This window comes from Scleropages formosus, chromosome 3 (genome assembly GCF_900964775.1).
Source record: "Scleropages formosus chromosome 3, fSclFor1.1, whole genome shotgun sequence".
Taxonomy (NCBI): domain Eukaryota; kingdom Metazoa; phylum Chordata; class Actinopteri; order Osteoglossiformes; family Osteoglossidae; genus Scleropages; species Scleropages formosus.
In genome coordinates, this window is record NC_041808.1 from 25985598 (window position 1) to 26013441 (window position 27844).

General features: G+C 41.0%; 2 protein-coding genes across 2 annotated transcripts in view; one reads left to right on the forward strand and one right to left on the reverse strand.

Annotated features, from left to right (window-relative positions):
* LOC108926014 (alpha-1D adrenergic receptor-like) overlaps positions 1 to 17308 on the reverse strand; it is a 35482-nt gene extending 18174 nt beyond the window's left edge. The window contains exon 1 of the mRNA XM_029250171.1: positions 17266 to 17308. Coding sequence (XP_029106004.1) covers positions 17266 to 17308 — 43 coding nt within the window. The remainder of the gene's footprint in view (positions 1 to 17265) is intronic.
* Positions 9266 to 27844, forward strand: part of LOC108926137 (catenin alpha-2-like) — a 268579-nt gene continuing 250000 nt past the window's right edge. Inside the window, exons 1-2 of the mRNA XM_018738659.2 lie at positions 9266 to 9631; positions 26716 to 26822. Of these exons, the coding sequence (XP_018594175.1) occupies positions 26721 to 26822 (102 nt within the window). The 5' untranslated portion in view covers positions 9266 to 9631; positions 26716 to 26720. The remainder of the gene's footprint in view (positions 9632 to 26715; positions 26823 to 27844) is intronic.

A 27844-nucleotide genomic window follows, 5' to 3' on the forward strand; every position in this document is an offset into this window, starting at 1 on the left:
CCCTCCCCCTCCGGCCTTACGCCCTGTGTTACCGGGTAGGCTCCGGTTCCCCGTGACCCCGTAAGGGACAAGCGGTTCTGAAAATGTGATGTCTGAGTACATATTTATTGTCACGTATCATTTTATTTTATTATTTATCATAATTATCAATGACCTAACCAGGGACACCTGAATTCAACTGACCTAAAACTCAGTTGTTTCAGTTTTCGTGCTCCTGGATGACTGCAATCACATACTGAAGGTGACTCTATATGGATTCCACATATGGTGCGTGGATCAAGCTGAATCACAGCCAGTACCACTTAAAATACAAAGCATATTAAAATTAGGATGCGGGTGGCGCATGGTTTACAAAAATAGAAGCAAATCTGGCTACATACACTTAAGTGGCTCACATGGGTAATTTGAATTATGCACAATAAAGCGTGTATTACTTTCCCTGCATTCGACTGAAAATGCAGTTTAAATCTGTGCCGTTGCTTTTCTGCAATACTATTAAAGACGCAATGAAATTTCAGCAAGTTCACATACATTTTCCCTCCATACAAACGAAAGTAAAATTTCAAATGCTACCGTGCAGTTGATTGTGGCAGTCAAACGTTTCTAGGAATAATGTATTGATCACAGCACTGATTTTGTGCAAGTGATCTATTAAAACTTCCTTATGCATTGCAGCAGATGTAACATTTAATGAAAAGATTACACAGTAATTTAAGAAAGTCCAGTTCAAGTCAGGTTCAGTTTCCAATTCAAGGAAATTATTAAATAAAGAAAAATATCCACTTTGAACAACAGAAACTGGCAAGTTAGGGCTTTCTTCTATTGCTTCCTCAGTTTGCCCTACAGAATTTGCCCAAAAATATGCAATACTTGTAACATACTGTCATACAGATGAGGCCGGAGACTGAAGGTAAGGTAATGGACCCAAGTGTGGGTCGGCTTTATTTCGGGACGGGTTCTCTAGAACAGACGAAAGCAGCGGTCAGGGACAGGCGAGGGTTGGTCAAGGCTCAGACGTCATTACACGGGTGAAGCAGGACTCAGTAGTCAAGCAAACAGGCGAGGGTTATAAACCAGAAGATCAGAACACGAAGCATGCACAAGGCAAGGAGTATGCTGATTCTGCTCAATCCACTCAAGGAGGAGTTTACAAGAATCCGCAGCCTGGTGCGGGCACGGAGCTCCCTTTATACCGGTCCGGGTTAATAGGCTGCAGGTGCGGTCGTTTGGCTTGATCCCGGGGGCGTGACACATACTTCCAAAAGTGGAAAAGCAACTTTTCTTTTTATTTCTTTACAGATTATCTGCATGGGAAGATAATGAAGCAAGGATGTTTTGAAAAACACGGTATTCTTGCATCTCACTTGAAATGGATCCTCTCTCAGAGACCACATAAATACCACCTTTTTATTGTTGTTCTCAGTGTTATTTAGTACCTCTTCAGGCACTTATTCCTTTTTAATAGGAGGACTTGATTTAAATACCATGTCTCTCATGACACTAATCCAGCTTTGTTTTGCCGTAGCGCTGTCGTTTATTCTCGTCCGGTGATATTTCTCTTCTTCTCATTTATCTGGATAAAATGCCCATGTACTGGCAGCAGGTATAGATCAAAAGCTTTCCGGGAAAGGTAATGGAGGTGGTATTTTACAAACTCGGCTCTTCAAAGCCGCCAAGATTCAATACGAGGAGCTGCTTAGGGACCCGTGTCTTCTCGGTTACTAGGTTATGGAAGGTGAAGGAGCTCAATCTGTTTTTCATGTGTTACTCAGATGTGTCCGCCGGGGAGAATGAAATGATTGGCAGGACGTTCAGCTACAGCTCCTCAAGAATTGGTTATGAACCCTTCTGAGTTTGGCCCCCGACTATCTCGCAAGCACTCGGCTCATCTCCTCGCTTGTTTTTCTTTTCGTATGTCGTCTTGATGTGGTCATTTTGTGGAAAATAGTAAATAACGACCTTCTGCAGTACTTAGCACGAAAGAGTATGAAAATGTGTCGCTTAGTGAAGCTTGCCTAGGAAGGAGCAGCGGAGGGTGTAGAGGTTTGAGCTGCTGCCTTCCACTCAAACACCCAGGTATGGATCCCACCTCCTGCTGTTGTATCCTTAACCAAGGCCCTTACTCTGAATTGATACGGAAAAAATTACCCCGCTATATAAATGCATAAGAAACTGTAAGTAGCTAAACATTGTTACTATTTTTAGAGAACAGTGGCTAATAAATAAACACAAATTTAATGCTCCGTCTAATTACCTGTAAAAGTGACGAAAAGAGCAAGGAGACCCTCTGCCCTACAATTTAGAATATTCAGTGCTGATAACAGAAAAAACCATTAACTCATAATCTTGAACCTCTATAAACCCGGAACTCGTTCTTTTTCTCTTCTGTCTTTCTCATTACTTTTAATCATAGTCTGATCATATTACATTATTTTTATATGATACTACTTTTTCTCACAGTGTTCTTTGCACAACATTCTTTGTTATCTATAAACTGCTGTTATTCTTTATAATTTTCTTTTCTTAATCTGAACCATTGTGTCTATAGTTCTGTATCGGTCTGTATCAGTTCTATATTGATCTTTTCTCAGCTGCTGTGCACAGTTTTTTTTTTTGATTTTTATCATCTGGTTGCTTCTTTGTACCCCTGTGAGCACTTTTGCATTGTAGAAATTAATTCTAAGTTCCTTTTGGTGAAGCTGGCAAATAAAGAATAATAAAATAATAAAAACTGCACCACTGTCCAGCAATTTCATTACTTTTATAAACAGGTTTTATTACCAGTTTGTTGTTGTGAATTGACTGTAATAAAGTCTCTTCTTTGGGAAGGGATGGAGTTTAGTTATAGTGTATATATACATATATTTATTCTAAAATCTGTGCATGTACCTACAAAATACATAGAAAGTAACCACTATCCCTCCATATATTAATATACCTACTGCATATTGCAAGCAGAACAACTAGTAAGTGAAGTCTGGTACCATATAGAGAAAATGAATTCTATTTACCATCCCATATCTGTGTAAGTGTAATTGTCTGCAAAAGTGTGCAGAGCTCGACAGATATTTGTCTACAAATAAGGGTACTCATACTGAAGCATTAATTCCGAAACCTGATACAGTTATTAAAAGACAGATTAATAGGCATGTCAAATTCCTTTATGTTACTTTTGGAACAACTGCAAAGACATTCAAAGCTTGTCACTAAGGCTCGCTATTTATGATTTAATGGCGACAAGCAGGTGGATTTGTTTCTGTAAAGCAGCGCGCAGAGAAAACAAAAGCAGAATAAGTGAAAGCGCAGCAGTTTTGCCAGCATATAATGTAGAAAGACTGAGGGACAAGCAGCAGAAAGAGCCGCAGTGGCGCAGAGGGCCGTCCCCTGCCTCCCTCCTGTGGATTATGTGGTCATTCCTGAGCCATGTATAATTCATCATTACTGTAAAGCAACATGCCTCCAGACCAGTGCATTACTATTATGATTAATATCCCAAGTCAAATCCAGTTAGCCAATTACGTGCAGCTGAATAATCTTCATTTCTAAATGCCTCGAGGAGGCAGAGGAATAATTGGAAACTTTATTTTTGTGATCTGACCTCAGCTGCTGTGACTGAGTTAAACCCTTCACTTAGTCAATTTTGCGACAGTGCGAAAACAAAACATTTAAGCGCCTCTGTGTGTTGCCCAAAGTGGCTGCTGCAGAAATATGATCTTAATTACTCCCAGCAGTAATGAAATGACATTGATCTGTCTGTCATGTGACTTTTTACTCCACACATCATTTCTTCTGCATCATCCCTGTCAGACAAGGAAAAACCGCTGCTGCCTTCATCCTTCCTTTTGAAGAAGGATATGCCTAGAAAAACCTCGATAGATAGATAGATAGATAGATAGATAGATAGATACCATCTTTGCAGAGACAGCAGAACATTTTCCTGCTGTTGTGCACTTAATTAAGTACTTATCCTAAACTGATACAGTAAAAATGACCCAGCTCTAAAAAAAAGGGTAAATTGCTGTAATTCGCTTCGGAGAAATGTGTCTGCTAAATAAACAAAACCTAACATTACAAGGCAAACAACGATCTGAACTTAAAGAAAATATGGGCAATGCTTTTCCATTTTACTGTGATTTTACACAGGTAGCAAATACAGAGACCTGCCTACTGTCGTCAACCTGAACCCAAGTACCCAGATGTTCATTGGCATTACAGTCAGCTACACCATTTGACAAAGCGACCCGACCAAATCCCCCAAGACTGACACTCGGGTTTGGCGTGCTCAGAATGCCAGGACACAGGCTGCCTCTCTGGGAATGAAGCGCGCGCAGAATGTGAGCTCAGAGTCCCGAAGACTGCACAATGAGAAATGATGTGCAAAACAGAGGATGGTTTTTGCTTTAGCAGACAACCGGCTGGGCCTCAGCAGGAATTTCACCATGATTTACAGCATCTACCTGAAATTTATCTTTCATTATCTGGGTAGACAATGAGCCCCAAAAGCAACATGAGGCCCTTGTCCAATGAGTATTTAGATTTTATCATGTATTAGAAAGTTGAGTGCTCTGTGCAATTAGTTAAGGGACTTATGAAAAGCTGAATATATATAAACACACACACACACACACACATTTTCAGAACCGCTTGTCCCGTACGGGGTAAACATTTCATGTCATAAATAATACCTAACATTAACTCATCCTCAGTTTGTCGCGTAGTTTTTGGAACTTCCTGTAATAAATAACCTGTTCTCTAAATGGGTAAGTCGTTATAAGTCCCTTCAGAGTAAAAGGTGTTTTGAGAAAAAGGTCTGCTGCATAAATGTAAAAAATTGCATTTAGGCTAATTTTGGGACATTGTCTCTTGCAAAATATTCCACTATGACTGTGTGTTTTCATTATCGATTCACAAAAATACTGCGAGCGTGTGGAGCGCTGTGAATGTGCCAGAATGATGCGTAAGATGGGATAAGGGAGCGATGTAGGAAAATATCCTAGTGTGGGGCTTTCTTTTTCCTGTAAACCTTAAAAGTTTGACCTTTCGCTGCTGCTCTCAAAGGGACCGCTGCCTTTTCTCAAACAAAAGACTTAAACACAGAGAACAAAATCATTCATTAAACTCTTGAAGGCCCGTGCCATTCTTCCTGAAAACTCTCCTGTTTTCTCCATGGAAATGCCAGTCTTGTCTTATGCAAATTCCCCTCTTTCCGTGGCGACTGTGCGATATGAATCATTCATATTGCACAAGTCGAGTAGCTGACACCGTAATCTTGTCCCTGCGACCAGGCCTGTCCTTGTGTGAGACGGGCCCGGAGGTTGGCACACTGCTGATTTATGTTTTGTTTCATCTTCATATTTCTCCGACACCCCCCCCGATCCCGCTGTTGCTGCACAGGTCCTGCTGTGGATAATCCACTCTGTTTCTCCAGGTATCACAGCATCCCACACATCTGCCATGAATATCTGAAATATGTCCTCCCTCCTGCACTTTCATTTCTCAGAAGCCACTGTAAAATGACGGGTTTGCGTTCGAGCGATGGACCGTCTTTCTGACGGAAAAAAGGGTAAACTGCACCGTAATGCGTTGTCCTGTTTTTTTTTTTCACAAAGACGTATACAGGCTGTCATGTTTATTTGCTTAGTTATGTATTATTATACAAACACTTGCAAAGCCTGGCATAGCTTTTTTTCCCCAAAACTGCACTGTCTGCCATTTTTTAAATTTTTTTTTTAACAAGAACCATCCCCCTGCTGTGTTTACTTTTCTTTCAAACACTGGAATGACTTAAATGTGTGTTGCAAACATATTTCATTTAAATGCAGGACCTCACTGTGGCTGGAGTTATTTGTGTCTTCTTCTTTTGCTTCTTATGATGATAAACTGTATGTGTACATGCATGCTGTTCTGGACCAGCAGGTGGCATAACAGTTAGAACTGTTACCTTTGCACTCAGTGCATCCAGGTTTGAACCCCAGTTCCTGCTGTAACACCCTTGATCAAGGCACTTATCCTGAGCTGATACAATAAAAATTACCGAGCTGCATTGTGGCATCTTAACACGGTACATTGCTTTGGTGGGTGGTAAATATAACTGCAAGTACAAATTTGTGATGTTTTTATGTTGCATGTATTTGACAATATTTATTGGACAAAGGTTTTATTGTTATTTACTGAGCAGACACTGTTGTCTAAGATGATGATGTCTAAGATGACTTGATGACAATGTTCCGTTCATACAGTGTCAAATTACCTGCAGTTATTTGCCCTTTTACACAGCTAGATTATTTATTTATTTATTTTTTTTTTTTATGTCAGGACGGGGGTGTGGTGGCACAGCGGGTTTGGCTGGGTCCTGCTCCCTGGTGGGTGTGGGATTCGAGTCCTGCTTGGGGTGCCTTGTGATGGACTGGCGTCCCATCCTGGGTGTGTCCTCTCCCCATCCAGCCTTACACCCTGCGTTGCTGGGTTAGGCTCTGGTTTGCCGTGACCGCTCGGGTGAAGCAGTCTCAGACAATGTGTGTGTGTACTTATTTCAGGGTGAGTGCCTTGATCCAAGGTATAGAAACGCTGGAGGTTTCAGACTGTAAAGTGGTTCCCCTGACAGGTATGCAACCTGCTGGCCCAAACCAGCAACTTCTATTTTAGCATTTCCATTTCACACTAAACAAACCAGCAGTTCTGAAGTGTATTTATACTTTCTGCTAAATTCATCTAAGGACCAAGCAAGTATTGTGTGATCTGCTGCAGGCTACAGATTTAGCCATGAAGAACACAGCAGCAGATTGATGTACTGTATAGTGTGCCATTCTGAGAGAAAAAGGGGCAGCATGAATGTTGAGGGAGGATATTCTGGGTTTAAATGTATGATTATCCATTTTATATGTATTTTTAGTTCTTTTCACAGAATCGTTTGGAAGGCTGTTACATGGGAGAACCTTAGTGATTTTAATTGTGGAACACTCCAGGCCAAATCATTTCACATACAAAAAAAAGAAGGAAATGCACTAATCCTTAGAACTCCGACTGAGCCACCTTTTTTGTTTCTGTTCCAGCAACACATTTAACAGCTGTGTGTTTTTCAGCAAAGCAGAGAAATAAAATTAAATAAAATTGAGGGCAATAAATTGAAAAGATAATTTTGCTTCCTTCCCTCTGAAGCTTAGATTCCAGTGAAAGGAATAACTGTTCCACTTAACGTCATACACCTCCATATTAAATCATGTTATATCCTTACAACACTGGAGTCTTCACAAGTGTCATCGTTCTCATTTTTTCTTGTGATTAATTTTTTTTTAAATTGGGGCATTGCTACTTATGTAATTAAGAAGGAGGATTGTTGCTGAAGGACATTCAGTTTTCAGGGACACTAACATACTGTAGATTATCATCAGACAGCAACCAGAGCATCAATAACAAGCGTATTTTATTGCCAGTTAATTCAGAATGTTAAAATTAACAGGCGACAGTAAAAAACAAAACTATGAAAATGACTCTTCTTAGGCGACTGAATTATGAATGTGAAAACACATTATTTTTTAAATTAATTAATAAATCAACCAATTAATTTATTTGTCTAATTGTAGAGCTCCTTTTCTCTTAGGCCAAACACAGTACTCCAGTACAAATAAGGCCAGAGCACAGTAAACGCAGCCATGTGTCTCCTCTGTCCCTGATCAGCTACAGCTCAATGCTTGTGAAATGCAGCTATTGTTATGGCAATAACATTTGTCATAGACAGTGTGTGGATATCAGATTTTATAGGGGTTCTGATGGCTGAGTTTGCCTGCATTCCTTATAGAAAATGTGCGAAAGGTGCACATGACAGCTATAAAAGACATGGCGGTACAGTAGTGACTCTAATAATTACGCCTTATTAAATAGCAGTTTAAAATGCTGGAAAATGTTCTGTTTATTTATTTGTTTGTTTGTTTATTATGAGATTGTGACCAGCTGATGACAAAAAGTCATGGAACACAAAGTCGGCCTACCAAAAGAATAAACAATTAGTCAGTTTTAATGAACGCGTTCCATATGGTAGTGCTTACAAAAACAGGGGATTGTCAGTGTTTGAATCAAAATTTTTAATCGTATTAAATCTGCCAATGCAAATATGCTAAAGGAAATAAATGTAACATGCCCAGAATGAGAAAAACACATACATCCTGATGTCATATGGAATATGGTCTTTGTTTAATTTTATTTATGCGGTAATAATACTACAGTAATTGATAATAATTTAGGGCTATTTTTGCATTGTTTGTGTTATTCTGGGAAAACAGAGTTCTGCAACAGTACAGGTGTGGATACTGATTATATATGATAAGTGAATTTGCGCTATGAGAACACTCTTAGTACATTTACTCATTTAGCAGATGCCTCTCCCAAGCAACTTCCAATGAACTCTATGCAGTGTTACCAGCCGATACACCTAAGGTGACTTACACTGCTAGATTCACTACTTAAAAAGGGTCACTCATCCATATATCAGCAGAACACACTCTCTCTGTCACTCATCCAATACGGAGGAACCTGCCCAGCATGCCTTTGGACTGCGGGAGGAAACCGGAGCACCCCAAGGAAACATACAAAGCCCACATAAACTGAGCAGGGATCGAACCCACGTCCTTTCGCACTACCCAGGCGTTATGAAACAGCAGCGCTACTCGCTGTGCCGCCGTGCCGCGACTGAAGGAGCTCTTTAATCAAACCTATGGGAAGTTGAAGAAAAGAGGAAAGAAGAAATATATATATAAACATTTGGGTGTTAAAATAAGACTTTATTTTAGGGAGTGGAAAAAGGAAAGTCAACCGGCAGAGTAGTAGATACTTGTTTTAACACCGAAGCGCCCCTACGACTAGGAGCGGGAAATGAACGGTAAATAGCTGTTCATGATTTGCACATTAAAGTTACAACAATCTGTATGTTAGAGCTGCACCCGGACAGAAAGTGTGTTTTGGTACTGGGTTGGTCATCTAGGGATTGTTAGTCAGTCAGTATTAATTTAAGGATCATATATAGCAAATTCGAGCTGAACTGCTGGAAACAATTCTGTCTTTTGATGGACGTTAGCAAACAATGCTGCAGTTACTATGTTCTTAAAGCGCTTTAACAACAGAAACTGCTGCAAATGGTACGGTTTTTCAATAAATTCTAATTCAGGAGGGCTGACAACACTCCTGCGAGCCACGGACGAGCGGCGGCGCGCCGCGCTAGACGCGCATGCGCAGCTAGCTAGGGACTCAAGGCTCGAGATCACCATCTTTGGTACGACCCAGTCTCCGTCTATTTTTCAAGGGTTCCCCCCACCCGCACCCCACGCGCTCCCCGCGACCGCTCCGGCACGCACGCACGCGCGCGCGCGCCCGTCCGGCACGCACCCTCCAGTCCGCTTGCTCGTCCGTGTCCACGCGCTCTCCGGATGCTGTAGGGAGGCTCGTTATTTGGAGGAGCTCTTCTGAACGTGCACGCACACACACTCGCGCACACACGCACGCGGCGGGCTCGTTCGTTGAAGTGTTCTGAGAAACGGAGTAAGAAGAAGCGGTTGTGTGAGAAAAGGACTAAAATAAAAAAAAAAAAATAACTGAGAATTACATATCTGAAGCGTTTCGTGTGGAGTACAATAAGCAGGTCGGTAAGGCACGGGCTTATGTGTTCACCTCACACTTCCACTTGTGTATTCTTTGTCATCCGTTTATTTACTCATTTATTCCTCATTTCCATGTGTCATATTTTCTGTTGTGCGCCGTAAGGTGCTCTCCCGTTCCTTCCTGTCATTATTATAGCACGGCGCTCGGGGCGACCGCTGTCCAGTCAGTGTGTGCGCCGAGAAGTACTACATTCATTGTGCCAAGTCATGGTTTTATACTATACTATCAGTGTCATTGAAATGGACTGTATAATGCGTGTGCACGCGACGAGTGTGTGCGTGTGTGCGCGCGCGTGTTAGCAGCTCCAGTGCCTCGTTGCGTCTTCCCTGTCCACGAGCCTTGCCCTTTGGGTGCGGAGAAGAAGTGGCCCTCCTCGTGCAGCATCCTCCTCGCGGCTCCCATCATCACCATCTCCGGCTTCACACACATGATGATGATGATCATGATCCGCTCCTGGATAAACCCCCGCCTGCTTTTCTGTAGCTCCAGGTGTAGCTGCCAAAGAAGTTGCCTTGTGAACTGCACATGGATGGAGGAACTGTGGTTCGATGCGGACACCCCGATTTAGTGCAGCACGCGGTTCTGGGGAAAGTTTGGAGGGACCACAGTGATGCGGTCCACGGTCCGGCTCTCGCGCGTAATCAGCTTCACGCTTCTGAAATCCCCTGCTTGGAAAAATGTATTTCTGGGGAGGTATAGAAATGTGTGCAGGGAAATATTAGTTTCTGGTGTTTAAGGTGTTGTTTAAAGCTTGAAATTTCCTCCTTGAACTTGTCATTGAGGTATGATCTATATGTAGCCCATTTAGTTATGTTCTGGAATGCTGAGACAATGAAATAATGCAAACACTTGTTTTTTTTTTTCATTTGCATATTTCCAAAAGTACATCTTGCACCAGTTTAGCCAAAATACATTTTGTTATCTTAAAACTGCTCTTATGTGTATAATTATGATGAAGAATTTACAGATTAATTTGAACTACTGCACTGATAAATTGATTTATAGATTATGTAAATTTATGTATATAACTGTAGTGCAGTTTAACTAAGTTTGTGTGAATATTCACTGCTGACTGTTAGACGGTGGCACATTTGCTGATTTCTTGCCAGCAGTGTTTGAGATAGAGAAATATCCACAAATGATCTTTTGGAATGGTTATCACTGCCTGTTGACATGACTCTTGAGATATTTGTCACACTTAACCAGAAACTTTGTCTAACAGAACAATGATAATGTAAGTGACTTACATAATAATGTACATACTCCTGCTGTTGTGCCTTTGGACAAGGGTATTGTTGAACACCCTTATCTGCTCGAGTAACAATACCCTGCAGTATAAAGCATTCCATTGTAAGTCACTAGGGGCAACAGTCCAACAACAATAATAATAATAGTGATAATAATAATAAATAAAATCCTTGGCGATCTTTTCCTTTGGGCTGACCTAGACCAGATGAACTTAACTATAACTGGAAAGCTGTGAAATCCAAAGTATAATAATAATAATAATAATAATAACATCTCCAAGTGACAATCATCTGTATATAGTGATTTGCAGTAAATAAAGGTATAAATAGAAACTGATAGGCCTCTTGGGTTGGCAAGGCTGTATTTAGACTGGGGCTTTGACTGGCAGGAAAGTATGTGAGTATCATAATACTGCTGTTAACCGCACAGGGTAAGTACAACTGCAGTAGTGCTCTTAACCCATAGAACCACAGTACTCCTCTTAGTGAGTTGGGGTAAGCTGAACGAGAACATTAATGGATAGAACATTTTATACAAGAATAAGTAAATTCATAGTTAACTCTTTAATTATGAACAGTGGGACACAACTGGCCATAACTCATAAGCCTTTATGGGCTCAGTGTAGCACATGCAATATTAAGGAACATCCATTTCTTTCACATTTTTATTATTTTTTTAAGAGCAGTCATCATGTACTCTTGTTGCTTTGTGTCTTTTATGCCTGTGAATAACTTTTCTTGGCTACTTTGTGAACATTGGCTTTCAGTGGTAGCACTTGATAAGTGCCAAAGAACTTCTTTTTACAACACTTTGTTTAAAATTTTCACATACAGGACACTTATGTACATTACACTAAGGAAGACAACTTTGAAGAATAATGAAAAAACTAAAAAGGGAACTGTTTTGGATACACTAGCTCCAGTGCGTCGAGACTCTGCTTTGGTTTTGCGCAGAATGTCCCAGCTTTCTGGTCTTAATCTTGGCCTTGGCTTCCTTGGCTTGTTTTGGTGTTAGTGGTTGCATACAGTGTGACAGAGCGTTCTTGTCAGTTTATATTGTATTTACAGTATGTACTTTTCAACACTGGCACTGCTCAAAGCCTCTTGGACTTTAAATGCTCTTCATGCTGTAACATTTCTTTAACCTTATTTGACCAGCATTTTATTATTGGTGGAAATGCGCTTTAGATTTGATGCAGTTTGTGAAGCACGCTTTGAAAACTGGCATTGAAATCATAGCTGGCTGCTTTGGCTTCGTGAAGTAACAGCACCCAAGAGCTGCGAAAATCTTTACACGTGTTCGCGTCTCGTGACTTTGAGCTCCAGAGGACTGCGTCAGACTAACCAGGGAGCTGGCGAGACAACTTTCCGGGAGTCTGTCTCCATGCTACCTGATGCCCTAGTGCTGCTCCCAGGTCCCAGTCCTTTATACATAATATAAATGTAACAGTATGTTCATGCAATAAACATTTAAAATCCTTTCTCGTTCCTTGGAAGCCTGTCCACTTGTTTTGAAGTTGCTGGATAAAGGGACGTGCTGAAATACTGACGAATTTTTATTTGCCAGTCCTTGAAGTATTGAGTATTAATTACAATTAAGACTTGTGTCTGTTAAAATTCGGGGGGGTTTTAATGCACTTGGTGCTGAAACCCTGCCAAAACTATAGGCTTTATTCATCATCAGGTTTTGTTTTACCCTTAGATTCGGCACCTGACATTCAGACCTCCTGAAGGCTCTGTAAAGGGCACTTGGAGCCCCTCACAGAGGATATAGAGTCAGTGGTGTCCCTCTGATTAGTCCATTTTAATCTGTAATGCACAGAAGCCCTGACCCATAAACACCAGTGTGTTTTAGTGTGCTTTCTTCATAAAAAGAACAAAATGGCAATTATAGTGTGCCACTGCTGTGAATTTGCTTAAAATTATCATTCCCAGGTTTTTCATATTTGACGTTTTCATATGTAGATGGCACAGACTCCTGGGTTATGGGTGCAGAGTTGGGTTTGAATCTTGTTCAGCCTGTGTCTTAACCCCTGTGTCACGTGGGTTTCCTCATGGCACTCTAGTTTCCTCACACATATTTCAGTTGAACTGAACACTCTAAATCACCCTTTGTGTACCCTGCCTTATGTTGTGTGTTTTTGGGAATCGTGCACTGTACAAGTGGTTATTGATCATGGATGGATAAATCTTATCATATAAAGGGAGCACTGCTGTTAGATGCATATTAATAGGATGCTTATTTTTTAGGGTTTAATTAATTAGGCAACTAATCTAAAACAAACTTTTATTTATTGTTGCACTCAACTGGATGATAAACAATTAGATGATTTAAACATGGGGGTTCCCTTTCCTTACCAAGTGTGTGGTTAAATAAGCTGAATGAGATTGCGTGTGGCTCTCTGTGAAGCTTTTCTCTACTTGGTCCAGCTCGTTCAGGTTGTTCTCTGGGGCATTTTGTTGCTTGCGTATTTTGTGAAGTTTTATTTCCACATCTTCCTTGCTTGACGTTGGATGGTCTCATGCCCTGAAACATCTCACTGGCTCTGGAGGCCATGAAGCTCACAATATAAAGTCACCGGAGTTTGTCATTCAGGCATGAATGTTCAGGTAGTCACATGGTTTAAGAAAAATTAAGACCCCAAAAACATTTAGTTGATATTCACATTAAATATACTGTATTCTACATGCATTGCAGTTGGATTATATTTTTCTTCTGCTCAGTGTACGGCAACAGAGAAATATTCTCTTTTAAAATAATGCTCTCAGAAAAATTGCAGAAGCGCAAAGCAGCCTGTCAGAGCCCGTCAAATATGTTCTTTCCAAACAATTAGACATTGACAGCTACCTAGGCTGGCATTAGATTTAATTCCACTGACAATGGAATGTGATAAGGAGCAGCTTGCTATTCACATCCCATAGAAGACCACAGACCGAGGTACACAGTCGTGTCCACAGGCAAAGGCGCACAAAATAATCACATGGGTAAAGGACATTCTTCTTTTAAGTGGTGAAATGCTCAGCGTCAGTCAAACACAATTCAGTTGCTAAGCATGATGAAATTTACAGATGCTTGACCAAGGAAGGAGTAAATTCAGAGTGGTCCTGGAATTATGGTGATTAACTCCACAATTCCAAAAATAGCTTGACAAGTGGGTGTAAATGCAAGGTAAATGCAGTGAAAAGAAACTCTTATTTCAGGTCTATGGACAAACTGGCATAGTATATCAGTGATGTACATGAAGGGTCTGTTGTTGCAATGACATGAGGGCTTTTTTCAGGTTTTTTTGACATGGTGCGACCCAGAAAGACAAGAAAAATCTGTCAAACCGAAATGAATCCTCCATATACTGCCATAAGTAATTTCATACGTTATGTTTCAGCTGTAAAGTATGGCCAATTTTGTTTGCAGTTTATTTCTTGGTCTTCCGGATGTTGGACTCCACTGGTGAAGATAACACTGTAAATTGTTTCGAAACGCCCATCAGTTGACATTGTCAGTGTGGCAAACTTGGCCATTTCTAATCTCTGTTGTGCTGTGCATTTTTGGATGAAAACATTTCTGTATCAAGGAATGAACTTGCAGGTTTTTACCCCCACTGAGGGTTGCACTTGGTTCGCAGTCAGCTTATAGGTCAGGGAAATATGGGAAGACTTATTCAGTTAATATTCCATATATTCCATTCCATATATAATATAAACTTGTGATTTTCAGGCTCACTGTCTATCAAAAGAGTAGTATAAAGGAGTTCATAAATCAAAACTCTTCGCCCTGTAAACCAAGGACACTTCTGAATAAGAAGGCCTGTATAAGGAGATAGAAGAGGTTATCACCATCCTGTCTGATCAAATGTACCATTAAGAAGTCATACAAAATGTGAAATATGTACTAACTTATTTAGGGATTAAAAGCTGCTTGCAATGCTATGAGACAGAAGAACTTTTTGGACTTTCTTATTCACACTATATTTGTTTAACTGTGTGGACAGGCTTTGACTGACATGTCTCAGCAATTATTATCTAAATAACAAGTTGGATTTTAGCAATAACTATGCAAAGAATCAGTGCTCTGAAAATCCTTTTTAACTCAACAAGCACTGAGGGCCCTACAACACTGATGTCTTTTAAAGGAAATGTTGCATATGAAATCTTGCATAAAACAGCCAGAAGCAGCAACAGCAGTTTTGTACTTGACAGTTTATTTTAATATTAAAGTGTTTGGTTTGTGTTCCTAATATGGATGCTTGCTTTATGAAAACATTTCAGATATTTTGCTTATGTATCTATTTGAATGAGGTTCATGCTAGTTTGTAAATGTAAAAATATTGCCCAGTATGACTCAGAATTAGTTGGATTTAGTTAGGTAGCATTTTTTTACTCCACAATGGCCTTTCTCACCTTCTGTTGGTCTCTAGCCCAGACGTGTATACATTCAAGATACACAGGAAAAGATGTTATACCCCGTGCTTATTTTTCAACGGCTGTACACAAGGACCCAGTCCAACCACCAACCCGAAACCACAGAGAACAAAACTCAGCATAGCCAAACCAACATGCCATGCCTAACCTGCCAACGCAAAAAACCCCAACCATCACACCAAACCATCAAACCAACCCCACCAACAAAAAACCAGACCAAGTCTAACCCACCAATACAAAAACCGTCAAACCACATCCACCAACAAACCCAAACCAACAGACCAAGTCTAATACACCAACACAAAACACCATCAAACGACACCCACCAACAAAACCAAACCCACCAAAGCCAAACCAACAAGCCAAGCCTAACCTGCCAAGACAAAACACCCCAACCATCACACCAAACCATCAAACCAACCCCACCAACAAAAAAACAGACCAAGTCTAACCCACCAACACAAAAATATAATTATTAGAGGTGTTGTGCTTATGTTGTTTCATGCTGTGAATCAGAAATGCAAAAGGGATTAAAGAGTAGTGGGATTTTATTCCTGCAACTGCTGTCATTTAACTGTGATTAGACACCCTACACATCAACATTCATCTTGGCACAGAGTTAGTTACAAGATGCTAATTATTAGGGATTTTTAATTATGAGGAAGACTACTTAATCAGTTCCTGATTGTCAGTGCTGTTTTTAGTTGCTGTGAATTTTGGCAGCTACTAACTAAAATGGTAGGAACACGGCAGGAGTTATGCTTCACGTACAAACTTTTTAATGCATGCATGTTTGCAAATAACAAATGCAAATCTAGTCATCTCCAGCCCAGCACAAGCATAAATTCTGGCTTAAGGCTCTCAGTGCACATGCTGTACCCATAACCACCTGCTGTTGTTATTTAATTTTATGCCTTTTTTTTAACGATCACTGGGTCCTTATGAAGATTTTGCCTTGTTTAGCACAATAACAGGTGAACGGAATTTTCTGTTGATTTTCTTGCATGTGAGAAATGAGAAAAATGTACACATCAGCCAAAAATTTGCATCTGAGGTTTCCGAGCCTCGGTTCCACTGCTGCCTTTCTGCCCTTCGGTGTAGAGGTGTCACTGCTGGTACCCAGAGCAGGTGTCAGGTAAAGACAACATTTATCTCTGTGAGTTTCTACTGGCAGAATCTGAGTAAGGCTGAAGCAATATCACTGAAATAATAAATCACATGTCACATATGTCCTGAATCATATCAGAGCAATTTGAGTTGAGGTTAAGAGTGGGGAATGTGTAATATAGAGGGATCCGACTATTATACTTTTGAGCAAGGATCTAACCCAAAGCTCACCGATACATGTGTTCAGTTGGCTGAAACTTTGTCGGATAAAAGCGTTCTCTGAACAACTAAAACAAATACTTAAAGTAAACATAAATCCAAATCTTGTTTTCACACTTGCAAACATGTATATGCTGTAAATGTCACGTGGAACCAAGGACACCGGCGCGGCTGGATCCAAGTGCAGGATTTTTTGTCGGGAACCAAGGGGTCAGGCAAGTTCTCGTTGTCAGGGATCGGCGGTCTGAGTGAGGATCCATGGACGTGGTCTGGGGACGAGGCGAAGGGTCGAAAGCCAGAAAATGGAGGCAGGAAACAAGGGACGAGGAAGAGCATGACATAGCGCAGACGGGACGGTTGTCTCAGCGAGATTCTGGAAGGGAATGGGAGCTGAGGAGGGTCTTTCAAGCGTGCGTTTGCTGATTGGTGTCTGGTGCTTGATCTATGTCAGGTGCTGTCGATTTTGATGTGGGTGTGGACGTGACAGTAAAATGGCTTAAACATTTATTTCTTTTTCAGAATCAGAGTCAGAATGAGAATGAGTTTTATTGGCCAAATGTGCTGACGCACACAAGGAATTTGCTGTGGTTCCAGGTGCCTCCGGTATTTACAGACAGCTGACACAGAATTACAGAATAAATGATATTAAGCCATTGACAGCACATTATTATGTTTGAATTGTGTAAGAAACTACAAGGTACTGTTTACACCCAAAGAAATACTCAGTAGATTTTTTTTGTCAGGAATGGGATTAAATAGAAATTTCCCACAATTTAAAGCAGTGTTAAAAGTACATTACAAAAGGAATGGGATGTTAGAGGGTCCAGTTAGGAATTTTAGAAATGTTTCAGAAGTGGTAAAGCTCGTTTTGCTGACTTAGATGGGAATGACACTGAAAATGGAGTAAATTGCTTTCATCTGCAAGCAGTATTTTTCAGAAGGGCCAGTGGGTTTCAGAACTGGCCCTCGACCCCCATCCCATACAGCATGCATTCAGCCCTGCATGAGATCCAGCACATCTAGACCTTCTAGGACTGGCAGAACACTACTTACAGGGCCTTTACCATCTGACATAATGTAGGTCCCAATATACCAAAATCCTGTCTGAGCCCATACCTTCATCCTCTGTTTCCTAGAGAAGACCCATGGCAAGATTTCCTGCTCAGGCTGCTGCTAGCCAGCTCTGGAGTCCAGCTTTGTGATTTTAATGCTTTATCTTAAAAAAATTTATATATCAGAAACCGTATCAGGCGATCTGAGTCGGCCTTATTTGTTAGATTTCTAACTTCAGGGGTTTGCCTGATCATATACTCGATGAGCGCTTATGAGCTAAGGTCCGGTTGATTTCCAGCCAGACTTCCCTCTTGTCATTGCTTTCTTTTGGCTTTGATCTCCAAAACGACTGCTGCTCCACAGCAATTCTGCTTGTTGTTCCTCAGCATACATCATTTTTCAGCATTTGCGTTCAGTTATATGACTTTAGATGATGCTAAGCAGCCCTGGTAATTGTGGAGTGATAAGAGCACTTGATTTTGTACCATGATTTTTCAACCTAAGGCATGTCTACTTTACGGTGGGTGCACAGACTACACATCTCACGTAATACTATGATATGTTTGCTTGTCGAAGGGGTATTTCACACATGAAGGATTGCCGTAACAGAATATCTCAGAAACGTAATTCTATTTTATGTTATCCTTGCAAAGTTTGTAGAGAAAATCAATAATAAATCCAAACAAAAATCACAAAGAAAAATCACTTGCAGCAGTAGCAAATAACACCCCAAAGTACTTTGGAGTGCATTTCTGTTTTTCAGCAAGCGCCAGAACAAGACAATAACTCTGGATTTGCAGGGTGACTAATCACTTGGATCCTAGAAGTTATGATCAGACAGTGAAAACTATTCTTGTGAAGCACTTTGGGTGCATTCATTTGCTTGGGAAAACTTTCTCTGAGAGCACGGCGTAGTCATTTCGAATTCCAAAGAGCCCTACTCTAACTTATAAAGGGCAATGCCACATTCATTTTAAATCATTTTATCATCCGCGTGTGAAATGAAGTGAGTAAAAAAGCTTAATTGCTTTCGTCTTAATTTTAATTTCTTCTCCCTTCCGTGTTATTTTATCTTCTTCCGTATTGTTCTTCTTATATCTTCCACGAAACTCCCCCAGGTTCCCTTCTGGATGGTGCAGCCATTAGATCTGAAAATACAGGGAATTATTTGATTCCGTTGCCTTTCTTAACTCGGCGTGTCCCCCAGAGGGACCTGTAGTCGCTCCAGTGAAGGTACAGCGATGGAAAAGTTTGAGGATAACTGTGTACAGAGTCCTTGTGCGTGTATAGTGTTTGTACTTAAAACAACGCTCTGTTGCACAAATGCAGTAAAAACTCAGAGCTTTGGAAAAAGTGTGAGTAGAATAACAGGACTTACTAATGGGGAGTGTAAATTGCATCTTTGCAGATGGCCAGAGACAATGACTCAACTATAGTAACAGTTGCTTCAGTCTTAATCTGAGCAATTTTCTGTTCTGTGTTCTGGTCCAACTGCTGATCTCATCAAACTGAAGTACGTTGCCCAAATAATGGCCACAGTTAAAAAAAAAAAAAAAAAAAAAAGAAAAATAAATAGCAACAAATGGATGCTGCTCAAAATTCCAGCGTTTGCAGCAGAAGATTGATTTAAATTGCAAAAAAAAAATTGCATTGTTATTACTGACAAAATGTAATGGATTATTCATATTTGCTTGTTGCTTCGTGTAATATTTTCAGTTCTTCCATCCAATACGTTCAAAAGGGAGCTGTCTTAGTGTCTGAGATGCTCTACACGCATGAAAATTCCTTTTTCATTAGTTCATGCCATTTGTTAGTCACTGACAACCAATGTGGCACAGAAATTCCAAGAGAAATGTGGCTGGCTGATGTATGTCATACCCATTTTATTCAGCCAGAAGAACTCAAGCCAATGAAAGGTGTTATGTAGGTAAAATGCTCTGCAGTAAAAATGACCACGGTATTAGTTTGTTTGAATAGATGAATGGAGCCAGTGTGTCTGCGTCAACTGTCCGATCTTGTCTGACTTAGTGATTTTACCGGCCGCTCCCTTATCTGTGATAGCTATTCATGTTTCCTCATATGCCTCCGTTCATATCAGCATGAATAAAGCACCGAAGCATCCCCCCGCTATTCACTTCTCTATCACTTCTCTGCACCTGCACACTCTCTGCCCATAGAATTCTAAAATAATACATAATTTTGTCATCTCAGCTTCCACAAACTGTTTCAGGGTAAATTTTGCCCGAGATTAACACGGTGCGTGAGCTTGTTTGCCGTTATATTACTTTGATTTTCCTTTTTTCATAACTGTAAAATTTGACGCCGTTTTGTGGTGCTGTTAAGTTACTGCATTTATTCACGGGGAAGAAGGGAGGCTGTAAGGTTTTAGAAAATAAAATGAAGCAATCTGCTCCACCAAACCAGGTGAGAGAGTCCAACGAGAGGATTTTTATTTAAATACTGTTTACTTGACTTGTTTGCATGATTTGATGATCTCATGCATAATCCATTTGCACAAGGATGTGTGCTCTGAGTGATGTGATGCCTAAAATGCAAGGCTGTTGAGGTGGTGTAATTTACTGAATTTCTACTTGATATTCCGCTGTATCCCAGTGCTGTGGTTTTCTGCCTTATGCAGACCTGGGAATGGAACTCAGGCAAAAGTAGCACACTGTACACAAAGTTCATTTTTATAGGTATGTACATTTTTGTTTATATGAAGAGAGCGTGAGTCATCTTTTGGGATCACATCTGACACAATCATAACCCTCAGGCTGAATTTGGGTGTTGATGATGGGGGGGACCTCATGAAGGGTCCAAAATTAAAAGCCTAATTAAAAGTCCCCATCTGGAGTGAACTCCATCAGTCCCTCAGAACTGCTGAATACCTCCCACTATTCAAGAAGAGTCTCAAAACTCATCTCTTGATCTTTTCCTCTCAAACTCCTTGTATCTTCGTACATTAGTCCATCACATCCATTCCTTTGTGTGCGTTATTCAAATATCACTTTTATGGATATGTAACGTCTATAGGATCCACACACACACACACACACACACACACACACACACACACACACACACACACACAGTTTCAGAACCGCTTGTCCCATACAGGGTCACGGGGAACCGGAGCCTACCCGGTAACACAGGGCGTAAGGCCAGAGGGAGAGGGGACACACCCAGGACGGGACGCCAGTCCGTCGCAAGGCACCCCAAGCGGGACTCGAACCCCAGACCCACAGAAGAGCAGGACCCGGTCCAACCCACTGCGCCACTGCGCCACCCTCTATAGGATCCACTTCTGCTTATTCTGAGTTGTATGTCACTTTGGACAAAGTGCAACTGCTGATTGCATAAGCAAAAAGGGGGCAGTTGATAGTGTAGTGGTTAGAGCTGCTGCCTTTGCCCCAAAGGTTGGAGGTTCAGATGTCACTTCCTGCTGTAGTACCCTTGAGGAAGGTACTTACCATAAGTTGCTCAGGCAGAATTACCCAGCTGTGTAAAGGGGTAAATAATTGTAAGTAGATTAGCATTGTATGTTGCTTTGGAGAAAAGCATCAGCTAAATGAGGAAATAAAAATGTTTGCTGTGAGCAAAGAAGCTAGTGTTCAGGTCCCATAAATCTGAGTCTCTGGCTCACTGATACCTTGCAGGCAAACAAAATTCTTCCCTATTATGACAACTTTATACTTTGATGAGACCCAGGTTTCATTTGGCTTGTGCCATTTCCATTCAGCTGCTCAACAGACTATCTTCTCAATTTTTCGTCTTTTATGAACGCCAAATAGAGCGCAAAAATAGCAGTACTATACTACATGACTGACATGCATATGCTGTCATCTGTGTGCTAAGTGAAAGTGAGTTGAACGCCTGGTGAGACAGACATATACTGCATGTTCTCTTGGATTAGTGGCACTGGGAGACCTGGCATGAAAATTAGTCTGACATCAGCTTGAAATCAATTTTGGCAATGTGGTGATGTCTGTTGATGTCACTGGGTACCAGGCTCATTTCTGCTGTTACAAAGGCTTCATGTGGTGCTATCTTTAATTTTATCTGTCTCAATTTACTCTGTTGAGATGAGATGACTGATCACTGAAATAGTATTGCAGAGGAATAAAAAAGCACACAAATTTCAGGACTGCAGGCTCATAATCAAAGTAAAATTGATTTTCATACCTTATTTCTGTTTTTTTCCAATAAATACAAATATCTTGAGCACAGCAAAAGTGCAAGAGTGCGAATTGTGTGTTTTGCATGGGCAATACACTTTTTACCAACAGTTTACACTTAGGCTTTTTGTTGAGGTCATTCATGGTCCTCAGTTCATATCCAAAAGAAAAACACTTGTGTTTGGAAGGCAGTCACAAACGTTGTATTTAAAATGTGCTCCTTCTAATGACTGATGCAGTTATTGTGTCGATCAATATGTTAAACAGATTATGGACTAATGGAATTCGTACAGATTAAATTTGCTACAAATGCATTTTTTTGTAATCAATGATGTCTACAAGGACGTGACGCTGACTTGTGATGTTACATGCAAAGCGTGTTGTACATGCATGGGGAGGAGGCAAAACAAAGCATGCGGACTGAAACTGAAAAACGTTATCTTCAAAAGGTCCTTTCTCAGATAAAATGGCAGAAGTCTTAGTCTATGGATGGAAGAAGCTTTTTCCACAATGATCGTTGACCATCAAAGCCTTTCAGAGTCACCGAAATTGAATTAACCTTAATCTGGGAGGGTATTCCTTGCTAATGTTGAGAGCTGAAGCATCTGCAGGGAGGCCAGTGATGAGATTCCTTCCCCATTTTTCAGTCACCTAATATAAGACTGCGGTTACTACATTTGCAGGTGTGAAGAACATGAGAATTTTTTTGGTGCTTCACAATTGCTGTGTTCTGCTTGCAGCTGATTTGGTCACGACCGTTTCTTTGTAATATTTAATAAGCTTGCTCTGTTCATCAGGTAATCTGTTCTTTGAGGATTTTCTGTTGTGCCCTTGTTTCTGTACTCCTGTGCACTCATCTTCTATATAAACTCTTGAGCAGCACAGTATGTTTGCAGTTACCTTGTTTCTTAGCAACACAGAATGGCTATAGATTCTTAAATACAAAATGTAAGTAGTTAGCCAGCGATGCAGAATGACACTCTAGTCCGAGAGCTGAAAATGTAGCTGCAGCGTGCGGAATTTGTGCGGCACTGGAAAATAAGTTCCGAACCAAGTGTTCATTTGTCCTCGCATCCAGAAAGTCGGAATTCAATCCGGTGCAGATTAATGGAGTCCCGACAGTTAGTGTGATGGACAGAATCACTTTCACTAAGCTGAAAGCATTAGAAGGTGAGAGGTAAGGACTGTTTAAACAAAAAAGTCCCCGGCTGCTCTGCGACACACTGTTTGATGCTTGTTGTGTTATTTTTCAGAATGCGATAAAAAGAATTAGGAGATTATTTAAAAAAAAAAAAAAAGTAACTTAAAATGACTTTTAATTTTAATGTAACTTCAGTTCATTAGAAAAAAAAAGTTTTAGACAGTAGTGCGATGTCCATGCCTGAGGTGTTTACAGAGCCTACCCCATTAGTATGTGGCGAGATGACGTATTATTCAGCTTTTATTAATTTTCAGTTACTGGTAAAATGACTTTGTAGTTACAAACAGATTAAGTTATGAACACAATTGTTTGTAAATCCTCGACCCCGTGTAGTTGCTTTGGTTTCGGATCTGAGGTTACACTGACCGTTGTTGGAATTATTATCACTGACGCACGTATAAAATACTACTCATACAGAACATGCACTATGAATGAAGCAAAGATGACAGAGCACGGAGAAGGCAAGACGAGGTCCCTCTGAGATCTCCATTGGAGAATTGCTGCAGAAATTGAGATTATATAGAGCACTGTTAGAGCTACAGTCAGCTTTCACAGAAATTCAAGCCAAGTTTGGTGCCTCCAGGAGCAGTGGTCGTTGGATGGCATTAAACACTCATTGGGAAAGTATGTGTGTTGTCCTATCCTTCTAGGAGTCCCACTTGGAACTGCACTGCATAGTAGTACAATACATTAATCTGACAGATGGGGAAATATTACACCAGTATGTTATAACTGGAATGATGGGCATGGTTGTTCACTACTTGTGTGTAGCTTCACACACTCAACTGTGTCTTAGTTAGCTGGAGTTATTACTAATGGTAAAGGGCGAGGGAAATTCCTTTAATGGGTATGCACCAGCCTTAACTAAGCCAGATCTACTGATTTGGATAGTCATTGTTGCAGGAGCAGTGGGCTGTCTTGTGCTAAAAGAACAATACAGTATTCTCAATTGACCAAGTGCTCCATCCATCCATCCATCCATCCATCCATCCATCCATCCACTATGTGTACGATGCACCTAAACCTGAAATGATTAAGTGGTGTAAGGATCTCCTGCAACCTAAGAAAAGTGGCACAAAGACATGGAAAAAACTGGAGGAACTCTAGACCATCTATAATTCACCTCCATTAAATTGTGTCCAGCTTTTGACAGTCAAGATCCCAACACGTGTGGGATGACAGCTGTGTGCTATTATCCATATATATTCTGAATGGGATGGATGAGATGGCACATTCACACAGATGGCTGACTGTGTCAGCTGAGCACATCAGCACACAGAAAGCTAAAATGAGAGCTCTAGAAAGTGTGTGCGGCTCCAGGCTCAATTTTAAGAAAAAAATTGATCGATAGGCACAGAAATGCTGTAAAGGTGGGAAGAAAGGCATTCTGGGGCACGTGTGCAGGCATGTACTGCAACTGAAAGCCCTGATGACTTCATCATGAGTTTGAAGCAATCCATAACAGCGATGACAGCATTTATTTTATTGTCGATCAGTGTGCAGAGGTCTGTCAGATGCTAAGTTGTTGTCAATAATGGACTCATGTTGCAGTGTATTAAAACCTGTGGGGAGGACTGCTGAGTGCAAGGTGTGTAGGTTCTTGTGTAGACGATGCACCTGTTCTCTGGAGGTTTCTGCTGTGTCGGGTATCCTGTGGGCCACACCTACCTGCACCCCATCTCTCATTCTAAAGAACATAGTCCAGCAGGTTATGCTGGGATCTCCTTGGTAACTGTAAATGGTTTCTACCTGGCAGCTGGCAGTGTGATTGAGCAAAATACTTAAAATGCAAAATTCACGGAATGTCATTAATACTAACAGGAGAGGAAGTCAATTTTAGTGCTGAGAGGTGTAAGTCTGTTTTCATGCTACCCTTTCGCAGCGATGGTTTTAAAAGTCACTTAGCAAAAAAAGTAAAATGAGATGAAAGCGGTTCTAACTTGTGCACACCGTGATTGCGGTCGCTCTTATTATTCATTGCCTAGTTTTTTTTAATACAAAGTGAGCTTCACCCATTTAAACAGCTCTGTGCTTCACTGGAGCAATTCAGGTGAAGTACATCACTCAGTTGTACAGCAGCGGGTTACAGTTCCGTGCCCTTAACCGCCACGCTACCTGCCGCCACCTGATTAGCAAGTGTTGAACAGGCGGGATGCACGCTGAAGTGGAGAACTTCAAACGGTAACCTTCAAAGACGGAACTTCAGCAATACATTTCTATTTTCCCATTATATTCCGTCGACAGTGGCTGCATTAAACCCCGCGACTCAGAACCCACCAACAGCGACACACCGCGGCACATGACCCCTGATAACAAATGCATGCTCATTATAATTGCCTATTAAAGAGAACATTCATTTATTATTAACCACTCGGGAGTTAAATTTCGAGTGAAATGTTTTGCAAGGCTCCGCTCTGTTTTGAAGACAAGAATTTTTCCCTGTGAAACTGCACCTGCATACATTACCTGAGTTCAAAGAGAATGCGCCTGCTTTGTACCCACACCGTTTTTTTCCTCACTTCACTCTCAGCTACTGAAAGCGATGGTAAATCTAGGCCAGAGGAATTACTTAAACGAAAAGGCTGCCCGAAAACATCACTGCAGGCTGATGCTGTTCCTCCGAACCTCATTTGTCCGACCGTATTAACAGTGTCGTTTCTCTAAACTGTACTTCTCTTTATCTTAAATGATTCATTATTGCAGTGGGGTGGGGGTTCCAGGTTTGAGACTGGCCAACATACACACACAGCATCCCGCCGGCTGCGGTGGCCCTGTAGGGAACACTGCTGTGGGGGTATGGTGAAGACAGGAGACACTGTTTATTAACATCTCACCCTGTTTTATTCCACATCAACTCTGCTGGGAGAATTGTAGCAAAAAAAAAAAAAAAAGAAAGTTGCTTGTATGGAAACTGGTGTTGTGCTTCGAACACTCTGCGAAGCTTTTAAGTAGGGCATAAAATACGTGCATTGTTTTCCAAATGTGTGTTAGTGACAGTTACTGCAGGAATCTGAGTTTTGCAGTGATTTGATTTTAAGTTTATTTAATTTCGGGGGTATTAATTCGAGACTTTCTGACTGCAACGTCGTCACGTGATTGGTTAGAACTTGATTTATGGATCCATAATCAAGGAAAAGAAGGTGCATCTAGAGTTGCATCAGTGTTCTCCAAAGCCTTACCGAAGTACATTTTTATAATGATATTTAGTTACTTATGAAATTTGCATGACAGCTGTATATTTGAATATACTGTACTGTACATTATCTTTCATGTGTTTTATGGAATAATGTGTATGGCAAATTGTAAAACATATCTATTTATACATTTATGCGAATTATTTCTTTTTTATTATCCACATAAAAATTTGAGATATGCTTTTATTGTTAAACAGCCTCCCTGGTGAAGGATTTTCATCTGTGAGCTAGGAGAGGAAGAAAAAAAAAACTCCTTCAGGATGTTGCTTTGGGCTGTCTGCTAATCTCCTCTTTAAACTATCTTCCTGGTGCAAAAGGATCCATTTTCAGAACCTCAGAGACATGCAGATAAGCTACCGAATGCCTTTGCATCTCGACAACACCACTGCAGGCTGTTTGCTGTCATTTGCAGCTCAAAATTATCTTCCTCTCATCCTCTTCCTTTGCAGGAATCATGACAACGGCAACGTCCCCTATCCTCCTGAAGTGGGACCCCAAGAGCCTGGAGATCCGAACGCTCACCGTGGAGCGACTGCTCGAGCCATTGGTCACGCAAGTAAGGCTCATCCTCCAGGGTTAATCGCTCAGCGCCACGCTGTCACTCATCTGTGACTCAGCTAGAGAGAGGAAGCTGACCGGAGGTACCCCTGAGGATTGGTGCTTACACGATTACTTAAACACAGTTTAGAACATCATCAGGGATTTGAAAGAAAAATTCTTTTATCGTTTTCCCCGCATTCGTATTAACTTCTAACATTTGCCTTTGTTCACCCACCCACAGCGTAGTTGCGCTGTTTTGTTAGGACCAGCAACAGTGTGATGACAGCTCCAACGGAATTGGCCTTTGTGTGCTTTTTCCGAGGCGCCACCTTGTTTATGTTTCTCCACTGATTGTGGAGTTGGTTTGATGCCTGTTGGTCGAAACCCTTGCCGTGTCTGTGGCACCTTGGGGTGGGTTTGGACCACAAAGAACCGAATGTCACAATTGTTTTCCAGAGTCCCCACTATATATGGCCTGACATCTGGCACCGATCATGTTCGCTAATGTCACTCTTGTCTGCCAACTTTGAAGCCAGTTCTACTATGGAAGGACAGTAATAAGTGTTTTACTCTGACATGCTCTCCGGAGCTATATCATATAAGGTGCATATAAAATGTTTTGGTTAAATAAATCCAAATAGTAAGTCTAGATGAGGGACCACACAGCTATTTTTCCTAAAACATCGACGTCTGAGACAGATAGCAGTTATTCCCTTGATTCTCCCAGACTTGTGTGAATGCGTTACAGGTGCAGATGTTATGCACCTACCACCAGAATGAACATGATGGGCTATATCTGTTAAGCTGCAAATAATGTTCATGTGATGGAACTCAATGTTTCCTTACTGAGAAGCAGCGATTTAAGTAAAAAGGGGCATTTTCTCAGCAAAGAGAGGCAACGGGGAGAGCGGCTGGTAGCTTAGTGGTTGAAGTTAGTGCTTTTGTATCCAAAGGTCAGAGGTTCAATCCCCACCTCTGGTTGTAGTACCCCTGAGCAAGGTACTTACCCTGAATTGCTCTGCTGTGTAAATGGGTAAG